Raw genomic sequence first — 10,944 nt, 5'->3', positions numbered from 1 at the left:
GAGCATCTAACTCTTGATTTGGGCTTGGGTCATGGTCAGTCTCGGTTTGTGGGTTTGAGCCCCATGTTGGGCTCCATGCCGACAGTGCGGAGTCTGCTCGGGATCCTCTTTCTCTCTCTCTCTCTCTACCCTGCTCGCACGCCCTCTCAGGCTCTCAAAATAAATAAATAAAAAAAAAGACTCTTAAGTGCCTTTAAATTTCAGACCACAACTCCCCAGGCAAGAATTTCTCTACTTCTCCATCCTTAACCCACCAAGGACTCCCTAATTTGAAAGGAACCCAGGCAAGGTTCTCTCTGGGGACCCAGGGAAATGACTGTTTGGGGGTCGGTGGTGGGTGTTGGGGGAGGGACATTGAATCCAGACACAGACTGAACAAAGATTCTTCCTGCATATTTTGAAAATCTACACAGAAAAGGGATATAGGAAGTGGGAAGAGAGAATGTGACTTACACTTATTCCAGTTTGGGGCCATGAGAGAAGGTAATGGCAGCTGCAGGTTTATCCAAATAAATTATCTAGTTTGTTCCGCCCACTTGTAACTGACTCACTTTATCTGGTCTCTCATCACAGGAGAGCCTCAGGGTTAGGTGTCCAACCCTCATTGGCCATTCTCCTTCCCAACGCCTGGGGCACTTGTAGGGGAAGAGAGGTCTCTCAACATGGTGGTTTGAACCAACAGAGGAAGAAGTGCCAGTATGTGTGAATTCATGTGTCCAGTGAGGGAAAAAGCAGGGAAAGAGTTAAAATATCTGCTCTTGGTTTCTGGATGAAGACACCGGCAGAGCAGGCTGGATGTACTTGCTGAACACAGACAGATCCAGGTCCTTGAATGGGCACTGGCCAGGTTTTTCTAACCTCCTTCCCTTCCTTCTATACCTTAACTTCACCTCTAACCCAAGCCCTTAAGTCCTTGAGGACCTTCACAAACAGACCCATTGCCTGGGACTGGTAATTTGCATAGGTCCACAGCCCCTATTAAGTACATGCAGCTTCACTGTAAGGGTCAAAGTCTTCCGGATCTGAGCACTGTGCTAACGAGTTGTAGGATACTAAACCGCTCCCAGGGATCAATCAAGCAAGGCTCATTGATGTTGGGGATTAGTTCCTAGGTTAACATGAATAAACTTGTCCCCTGAACCCAGAGCAAGGTCACTAAGTGACCCATTCAGGTAGCCCCAAGGCTCACTGGTGCCTAAAAAAAGCAGACACATCTGAGTGAAATGCTAGAATTAAATGTTTGAAAATCAAAGCAGTTAGATTTAGGCCAAAAGCACAGGTCCTACCCATCTGGGGGGGGGGGGGGGGGGGGGGGGGGTTTGGGGACCGGGCTGGGTTCTCCTCAACGGTCTTGCCAGGGGCAGAACCTGGCCCCATGGAGATATCCCTCCTCTTCAGAGAATACATTTCTGCCTGGCTGAGATTTGTTAAGCACATTAAAGAGAAACCTCCTTGAACCTGGGCTGTGCTAGAAGGGTCCATCCAGTTTACTGCTTAGCTCCTGCCAGGCCCTTCTCCTGACTGATGCACTGATCTCTAAGACTTTATGTGGCTAGATCCTAGAACAATAAATAGTCCCTTTCTCAGCAGGGACCCCTTTGAAAATAAAAAATACAGTTTTTGCCTTAAAAGGCTCATAATCACTTTAAAAACTATTTCAGATGTTCACAGCCCCAGGCTGAAGACCCCTGTCTTTTGGAATGCTGGTTCTTGGACCCAGTGCCCTTATATGGCATCGGGGTAGAGCCCTAAATTGTAAGATGGCTGCTGCAGAATGGCCTGTGAATTCATGTGGATTCAACCTCTACTGCCCTCTGTTGGCCATGAGGAGGGAGGATAGGTTAAAACGCTGGATTCCTTCCTGGCATTGAGATGGAGACAGACGTTCTGCCCCAGAATGGCAGGGGGCACGGGTAAAGTTTCAGCAGCTTTCACCAGAACCTCTACAAGGCTTACCTTTCCTTGCGGTGGGCTGGGGATAAGGGGATACACAGGGAACCACCACATGAAGTCAAAGCACCACAGCATGGGTCCTGAGCCCCTGAACATTAGTCAGGTGGTCTGATTGCACAGGACAGCACCATCGATCCTCCATTAGGTATTCCCCTGGCTGCAATCCCTAGAGGCAGAGGCCACCCTGGCCCTTAACTTAGAAGGGCAATAAGGCAGTTGGGAAAGTTAGTGAAGGCCCACAGCTGGGCAGAACTCCACATCACAGAGCTCCACATCACTTGAGACATTGATTGTATTTGTAGGGGGTTAGGGAAACAGTGGAACGAGAGACACAAAACCAGGGAGAGAGCCCAGGCGTTGCAGGTGCCGGGACCCCTAGAACTCCTCACTCTCGTCCTCGCCGTCCATAGACTCTGTTCCCACTTCTTCATAATCCTTCTCCAGGGCAGCCAGGTCTTCTCGGGCCTCAGAGAACTCTCCTTCCTCCATGCCCTCACCCACGTACCAGTGCACAAATGCCCGTTTGGCATACATCAGGTCAAACTTGTGGTCGAGGCGGGCCCAGGCCTCGGCGATGGCCGTGGTGTTGCTCAGCATGCAGACTGCCCGCTGCACCTTGGCCAGGTCTCCCCCGGGCACCACGGTGGGCGGCTGGTAGTTAATGCCAACCTAAGAAGAAACAGCAAGTAGTGTAAGCCCTGGGTTCTGCGTTCCCTGGAAGGGGTTCCCATAACTGGGAAAGGGGCCGGTCAACCGGCGTGTGACATTTGCCAGGCTGCAAGAAGCACAGGGATAACGGAACAAGTTAACCACCACCAGAAAACAAATCCAGAATGTGGGACTTTCAAGATGGTAAGACTAGTCCCTTCAAAGTCAAAACATCAAGAAAAAGGGTGGATGTTTTACATTAAAAGATTTAAGAGATGGGGGTGCCTGTGTGGCTCAATTGGTTAAGCGTCCAACTTCGGCTCAGGTCGTGATCTCACAGTTCGTGAGTTCGAGCCCTGCGTCGGGCTCGGTGCTGACAGCTCAGAGCCTGGAGCACGCTTCAGATTCTGTGTTTCCCTTTCTCTCTGCCCCTTCCCTGCTTGTGCTCTGTCTCTCTCTCTCTCAAAAATAAACATTAAAAAAAAAAAAAAAAAAAAAAGACTTAAGAGACAAATATAATGCCTAATCCTTGATTAGACTTAAGAGACAAATATAATGCCTAATCCTTGATTATACCCTGACTTTGAAACACTGACTATAGAGCACATTTGTGGAAATTGGGAAAGTTTGAATACTGACTAGGTATTCTTACTTTAGAGAAGTGTTATTAATTTTGCTAGACACAAAACAAACTTGTGTGTAATACCTATGAGTTTATATGGATCAGCAAAGCAAAAATAAAGGAAACCTAGCAGAGTCAGATGTTGAATCTAGGTAGTGGGTATATGGTTGTTAACTAATCTCTCCACTTTCCTATAGTTTAGAAAATAGTTTTAAAAAATAGAAAACCTTGGGAAAATCTACTTTAGACATTGCTCTATTCAGAACATATAAATACATTTCATATTCAGTGTTTGGGGAAAAAAAAAAAAAAAAAAAAAAAGGTCAGCTTCCCCCTTAATGCCTCTAATGAGAGCAAGCTTACTATTTCCTGAAGGCGGTCTACTCTTCCTCTGAGTAGCTAAAGCTTTCCTAATATGGAGCTGGGAGAATCCGCCTCCCAGACTTCCTACCCCTGGTTTCTAGTTCTGAGCTATAGGACAGCTCTCAAAACTAGCAAGCAGCTATTATCTTTATGACCAGGAGTCCCTGCCTCGCCTCCAGTTGTGGTCACGTCTGCAACAGTGCAAGGAAGCTGTGTGTTTTTCTTAAATGCCTCAGCTGCCACCTTTAATCTTTCTAATCGCACACTGGAACAAAACCCATAAAACTTAAAACTAGGTCATATGCCCAGTACCCTCTGGGAATGTAGACTGACGAAAGAACGGGGCATATAAACAGATTCTTCCTCATTACTCCTCAAGAGATTGCATTCATAGACTTCTGACCCACGTCTTGCCCATTATCTGAATGGTAGGCTTTTCCGCGCTTCCAAAAGCACTCCCTTCCGAGGAGACGGATTCTGTGGGTATGTCCCTGGCACATGTCAACGACGGGTTCCCTGACCTGACTGGCAAACCTAGGGAGTGCCTATTTGCCAGGCTAAGAGACACGAAACCTACTTTTCCCTTTGTAAGGGCAAGCTTTGAAGTCAAATAAAAAAGTCGTGATTTGCCCGATTCTCCCCATCCCTAGCACTTTTGTTTCCATGCTCTGGGGCTCTCTAGGAATCTCCCCTCTAGCAGGCACGCAGGCAGCATGCGAACCCCTCCTCCCCCGCTTCATTCCCGGCTTGCCTTGAAACCCGTGGGACACCAGTCCACAAACTGGATGGTGCGCTTGGTCTTGATCGTGGCAATAGCGGCGTTCACATCCTTGGGCACCACTTCTCCACGGTAGAGCATGCAGCAGGCCATGTATTTGCCGTGGCGAGGGTCACACTTGACCATCTGATTGGAGGGTTCAAAGCAGGCGTTGGTGATCTCTGCCACGGACAGCTGCTCGTGGTAGGCCTTCTCGGCTGAGACAATGGGGGAGTAGGTCACCAGGGGAAAGTGGATGCGGGGGTAGGGCACCAGGTTGGTCTGGAACTCTGTGAGGTCCACGTTGAGGGCACCATCGAAGCGCAGGGAAGCAGTGATGGAGGACACAATCTGGCCGATGAGCCGGTTGAGGTTGGTGTAGGTGGGGCGCTCAATGTCCAGGTTGCGGCGGCAGATGTCATAGATGGCCTCGTTGTCCACCATGAAGGCACAGTCTGAGTGCTCCAGGGTAGTGTGCGTGGTTAAAATAGAGTTGTAGGGTTCTACAACCGCTGTGGACACTTGGGGGGCGGGGTAGATGGCAAATTCCAACTTGGACTTCTTGCCATAGTCAACAGAAAGCCGCTCCATCAACAGGGAGGTGAAGCCTGAGCCAGTGCCACCCCCAAAGCTATGGAAGATCAGGAACCCCTGAAGCCCGGTGCACTGGTCTGTCTAGGGTAGGAGAGAACACTGTTAGGGTACAGATGGCCTATCACCCGCCCTCCCCCCCCCTTCTGACAACGCTCTTCTGTCTGCAAGGCTACTGTGATGCAACTACGACAGTATTCACTTCTATATTTAGAAGGAAAAAAAAAAACTTTGAAGCATAACTTGTACTGAAGTGTATATATTTTATTGCATGTACAGTGAACGGTTTGACAAGTGTGTATACCTATACTACCAAACTAATCAAGATATAGAAATTTCCATGACTCCAGAAAGTTCTCTCATGCTCTTTTGCTTTGCCTCTGTAGAGGTGAGAAGAGAATACCTACAAGGGGTTTGGAGTTCGAGGGGACAGATGACCCAGAAGGACACTGCTGTGTGCATGTGGTGGCAAGTGAGGGGAGGGGGGAGGGGAGGCTCAGGTGGGACATAGGACTCGTAGTCGGAGAGCTGGGCCCTCTCAGCTCAGTAGCTCTGCCACCTGGCTGCAGGAGAGTGGGAGTTGGGGGCAGGCAGTGGTGGTATCCTGTTGAACATATAGGTTCCCAGGCCCCTCACTTCTGAGTGGAACCCGGGAACCTGTAGGTTTAACAAGTACACACGGTAACTTCTGATATAGCTGGGCCTTGGACTAGAAGAGCATCAATCTATACCGGACACATGGGTATCGTAGCATAAAAAACTCTCCATTTATTTGCAATATATACTATCAGTTCATTACATAGTACACCTGAAACTAATGCTATGCCAATTACCTCTCAATAAAAATACATTAAAAGCAGGCTTTATGCAAATTGGTAACAAAAAACACCCCCCACCCCCACCCCGGAAAAACCCTTCAAGAAAATCCTAAGCCTAGGGGGTACACTTTGCGTTAGAAAGCATGGAATCCCATTCCTCAAGTCAATGGAAGTCCTCAGTCTCGACTAGGGAGCAGCAGAGAGTATGTCTGAACAATCCCTCTAGAGGACCAGTGCCAAAGTGCTGGCTCCTAGTTGGCCTCACTCCTGGTTCTCAGTGCCTCAGGCAAGGGATGAGGTAAACTGGGAAGCGGTTAAAAACTAACCAGTAAGCAGGAGTCTCTCCCAGGCATAAAAGTACTGTTTAGGAATCTAAGAACAAGCCAGGCTGCCAAGGCAGCTTCCTCCTACCTGCTGGGGCTAGAGAGGGATCAAAGCTCAAAGAAGGCTTGGATTGGACAATTAGACCTGGCATAGCGAGGCACCAGCAGGCCGGAAGCCTGAGTCCACAGACTCAGGGTAGAACAGGTTATTCGGGCTGCTAGCCCTAGATCCACACCCAGGATACACAGCTCCCCCTAGAGGAAGCCAAGGAGACAGACGAGCGGAAGGAGCCGTAAAGACACGTGGGGTTCCTGTCAGAGCCACAGGCCTGTGGTTTCCCTTTCTTCCGCACACGGCAGGCCTCCCAGGCCAGGAAGGGAGGGTAAAGACACATTGATCGCCTGCAGGTGCCAAGGGCACCTGGTCCGCTCACCAGTTTTCGGATTCGCTCCAGCACAAGATCGATGATCTCCTTCCCCACAGTGTAGTGGCCTCGGGCATAGTTGTTGGCAGCATCCTCCTTGCCAGATATCAGCTGCTCAGGGTGGAAGAGCTGCCTATAAATGCCAGTTCTTACCCCATCTTGAGGGGAAGAAAGAGGGCAAAGGTAAGAGATGCCGGTCTCATCCCCCACAAGGACACAGGCGCTAGGACCTAGGCTGCTAAGCTCCCCTGGGCGTAACCGCAAGACGGAGCGTGGACAGCAAACAGCCTTCCAGAGACCCACTTGCAAAGTCCTTACCTGGGCCTGTGAGGGGGTAGGTCAGGGGCGCCTTTAATAGTCCCTGCCCTCAGAGCAACTTGCACTTGCTGAGGGATCAGAGGATGTCTAAGAGAATCTCACCTTTTTTTTTTTTTTTTTTTTTAAAGATTTATTTATCTTGAGAGAGAGCATGCAGAGGGGCAGAGGAGAGAGGGAGAGAGAGAGGGAGGGAGAGAGAGAATCCCAAGCAGGCTCTGTGCTGTCAGCATAGAGCCCCGCGGAGAGGCGGGGAATGGACAGGAGATCGTGACCTGAGCTGAAACCAAGAGTGAGACGCTTAACCGACTGAGTCACCCTGGCGCCCCTCATTTGACTTTTGCTTGGGATAAGAACATAGACTAATGCAGAAAACCCAGTCCACAGTTTACCATCTACAAAGATGTCTTTAGAAAGATGGGAGGAGGGGGAAAGTTTTTAGGAATAGGAAACTGAGGAGATCCAGATGCAGAAAGGAAGAAGCAGAGAACCCCCTGGGAGCCAGCAACAGCCAAGTTCACATAGGTCCACATGCTATTAAGGGGCCCGGTTCAGTTAAAGTTTAGCAGGGGGCCATTAAGAATGTTCTCAGTGCCCAGTTCCTTAGGCAATATTATCCTCAAGAGTCTGTGGGTAGGAGAAAGGAAGTTTAAAGTTTCTGCTTTCATATCCACACTTTTCTGCAGTCTTCATTCTGGGTCTGGTCCCTGACTCAAACATCTGGCAGTCTCCGGGCAGAGAGAGAGGATTGACTGATATCCCCTCTCAGCACAGAAAGCCCCCAGGACCCCTGCTGAAGTCAGAGTCTAGACAAAAGCAACAGACTCCAGTGTTGTTCTTGGCAGGGCGTCGCCTGCATTTCAAGAGCTTTTCCCCTTAAGCACAGCTCCCCACAGACTTTGGGGCTCGCAAAAAAAACATGGGCCAGAGGAGGGGAACCCCCCACAGCACCCACTCACCTATGACAGCAGGCTCCAGGTCCACAAAGACAGCCCGGGGCACGTGCTTGCCAGCCCCTGTCTCACTGAAGAAGGTGTTGAAGGAGTCATCACCGCTGCCCAGTGCCTTGTCGCTGGGCATGGTGCCATTGGGCTGGATGTTGTGCTCCAGGCAGTAGAGCTCCCAGCAGGCATTGCCCATCTGCACCCCGGCCTGGCCCACATGGATGGAGATACACTCGCGCTGTTGGGGGAAGCAGAGCAGTGGTGTGAATGGAGGAGGGAGGGTGTGGGGTGGGGCTTGAAAAGGCCCTGGAAGCACCCTTTTATCTTTCCTCCCTGGAGACCGAGGCCTGGTCTGAAACCCAAAAGACTAGGTTCCCTTTCCAGACCTCCCCACACTGGGAGCCAAACTACCTCATTTTCTTTTCATTTTCTGAGGGCTTGAGAACAAAGGCAGCTAAGCCTAGGTCTTCAGGGGCAGGAACTAGAAGAAACTGATGCCAAGCAGCCAAATCCCACTGCCTCGTGCCCTGCGTGCCGGCTGGGATGGCACAGGAAGGCCAGAGTCTCACACACCAAGATGGGCCCCCCCAGAAGCCTCTAGCGCTGGACCCCTAGGAGGAGGGGTCTCCCCCGGTGGGGACTCTGGGTCCTCCACACCCTGAAGGTGCTGAAGAGTATCAGGTCTGTTGTGGATTAACTGAGGAAGTGGCTCTGGAGTTACAGCCAATTTGAAAGTTTACCCAGAAACTCCCCTTTTGGGGGGCTATACCCCGACTCTGGACACTTGTCCTTGCCCACTGCAGTACAGAGTCCATCCAGAGAAGTACTGCTCAACAGTCACGGAGGCGGCTCACCCCACCTTTCAGCCCTCCTGAGATAACTCCTGCAAGGGACAGACTCTCCTGTCTTCTGGTCCTTCACCCCCAACCCTGAGTCTAGAGGATCTGTCTGAAAGGGCCACACGCTTCCCAGACGCGGAGGGGGTCTTCTAAGACAGTCGGCAATAGTGTGGCAATTTCACCAGCTGTCCTGCAAGACGGCCCCAGGGCCTTTACACGGGCCCGGAACACAGGCGGGGATCAAGATTCCTGTGAGGCCCTGGGGCCTGTGTTCACACCCCGAGCTCTTCGATGTAACTGAGGGACTTCAGGGGCTTGGGCACCAGAAGCTCAGCAAAGGATTTTCCTCCTTAGGCACCAGAAGCTCACGGACACCCCCGGACAGGTCTGGGCCAAGGTCTGACTTCTGGCCGGAGTTGGGCCGCGCAAGACAAAGGCATTCAGGGAACAGTTCAGAACTGGAGAAACCTGCTGGAGTTTGCAGGTCCGCCCAGGTCCGGCCTCCAGCGCGGGAGTGTGACTTCACAGGTGGGCGGGGACTGCAGCTGGGGGCGGGCGCCTCTTTGTCCCGGGCCGCAGCGGGAGAAACCCGGGCGGGTCCAGGTTCCTGACTCCGCAGCGCGCTGCACCGCGGCGCCGGGGTTGGGGGCCCCAGGCTGAGCTCAGCGCGGGACGAGCCCCGCCCGCGCCCCGCCGACCCCGTGCCCCGGCGCCACCTCTATCCGGTCCGCTGCTGGAGCGCGCACTTCTCCAGCTCGCATCCGCCTCTCCCGGGGAAGGGGGCGCAGAAAAGCAGCGCTTGGACGCCGCGGGCGTCCCGGGCTTTCCGCAGAGCCTCCACACCGTGGTCACCGTGAATCCCCGCCAAACTCTCCGAGAAGCCCCGCGCAGCCCCTCACACCCTGGGCTGCTTGGCGCCCCGGCCTCCCCTCTTTGCCGCACAGCCGGCCCCTACCGGGGACCCCCGGGCACCCCCAGCACGCTCTCCCGTGCAGTACCCCGTCACCGTGCACTCCGCGAGTGCCCCCAGCTCCCTCTCACCATGGTTGTTCCCGACAGGTGACGTTTGCGGAGGGTCGTTGACTGCGGACGCGTTACGAGTCTCCAGCAACACCACGAATCCCGGTGCGGAGCGGCTAGTGGGGGTCTTATATATCCCCGCCGAGCCGCCGGCCATGCCTCCCAGCGGCGCTCCCATTGGGCCGCGGCAGGACAGGGCCCGACTCCCTGCTCGTCTTTCATTGGGTCTTGTTCTCGCCGAGGCCCGCCCCCCTCTCCGTTATTGGGCGGGAGCTTATGAAATATCCCCGCCGCAGCCGGTCATTGGGCAGTTTGTAAAACCAAAGGGAGGGAAAGCCTCGGTCGTCCGAGTCCTCCAGGTCTGCTCGACCCTCTCTTTCTCTATGGGGCGTGTGCTGGATCTGAGAGGTTGGAGCTCTGGAGCAATACCCTTATTCCGTTGTTGCCTTAGGTCTTTACACGGGGAACGAGGCGGACCTAGTTCGAAAAGTGCATAAGCCTCGGACGGTGGCGCAGACTTGAGCTCAGCAACCGCTAGAGAAGGAAAGATGCTGTGATGAGAACCAGGTACGGGGAGGCTCTGAGGCGGGAGGAAATGCGGCTAGGGTGGGGGAGGGTTGGCCAGACAGGTGTGGGAGAGAACATTCCAGGCGCAGGTAATTGAAGTTTACTTCCCTTTGTGGCCAGCGCTCCAGGTCAGGTGACTCAGATTACCAAGAGAGCAAAGAGTCCAGGCTGGCTAAAGCAGATTGAGGAGGACTCGTGGGGGGAACATGGCAAAACAAGGTGGGGACTTGAATGTTACTCTGAAGAGTTTGCACATAATTCCACTGGCTATGGGGCACCCTTGAGGATTATTGATCAGAGGGGTGATGTGATAAGCAGTATTTTAGGCAATACATAGATGTTACTGGTGTATTTCTTTTTTTCCTGGTGGTGGTTTCGTATGTTTCCCTGCTAAGGGGCATACACACAGTTTTTCCTCTCCCAAGGTGTTTCCTGGCTGTCTGAGATGGACGTTTTACTTCTAAATACCTGAGCAGAACAAATTAATCCATTTCCTAGTTTGGGAGGATTAACTGGCATTCGGTTTTATCAAGTGACTGGACTCCCCACAATGATTACCCTTAGTATTTGTTCAGCACATTCCAGAGGAACCCGAAGCATCTATCATCTCCTATTCTCACCTCCCACTGGAAAAGTGACTGCACCCAGATTATGCCAGTCAGACCAGGAGACTCGAATTGTTGCTTTAGGAAAATCTGTAGCTGTAATGACTTTCTGTTGATAGAACCCAGAAAGACCCAAAGTTACTGTGTCACTCAC

General features: G+C 52.1%; 1 protein-coding gene across 1 annotated transcript; it reads right to left on the bottom strand.

Annotated features, from left to right (window-relative positions):
- Positions 1-2,103: 2,103 nt before the first annotated feature.
- LOC125916748 (tubulin alpha-8 chain) lies at positions 2,104-9,840 on the bottom strand. The gene is made up of 5 exons (XM_049623049.1): positions 9,640-9,840; positions 7,775-7,997; positions 6,510-6,658; positions 4,338-5,018; positions 2,104-2,622 (listed from the first exon to the last, which is right to left on the bottom strand). The coding sequence occupies exons 1-5, from the start codon at positions 9,838-9,840 to the stop codon at positions 2,329-2,331; spliced, it is 1,548 nt and encodes a 515-aa protein (XP_049479006.1). The 3' UTR covers positions 2,104-2,328.
- Between the last annotated feature and the right edge of the window lie 1,104 nt (positions 9,841-10,944).

Source organism: Panthera uncia, unplaced genomic scaffold, assembly GCF_023721935.1.
Source record: "Panthera uncia isolate 11264 unplaced genomic scaffold, Puncia_PCG_1.0 HiC_scaffold_1076, whole genome shotgun sequence".
Classification (NCBI taxonomy): Eukaryota; Metazoa; Chordata; class Mammalia; order Carnivora; family Felidae; genus Panthera; species Panthera uncia.
Note: the sequence above shows the minus strand (reverse complement) of the source record. Positions and strands in the feature narration are given on the sequence as shown.

Excerpts from the sequence above, each read along its gene's own strand:
- LOC125916748 (XM_049623049.1), bottom strand. The coding sequence starts at position 9,840 with ATGAAAGACGAGCAGGGAGTCGGGCCCTGTCCTGCCGCGGCCCAATGG. Across the intron at positions 5,019-6,509 it reads TGGAGCGAATCCGAAAACTG|ACAGACCAGTGCACCGGGCT; the intron begins GTGAGCGGACCA and ends CTCCTACCCTAG. Across the intron at positions 2,623-4,337 it reads GGTGTCCCACGGGTTTCAAG|GTTGGCATTAACTACCAGCC; the intron begins GCAAGCCGGGAA and ends GTTTCTTCTTAG.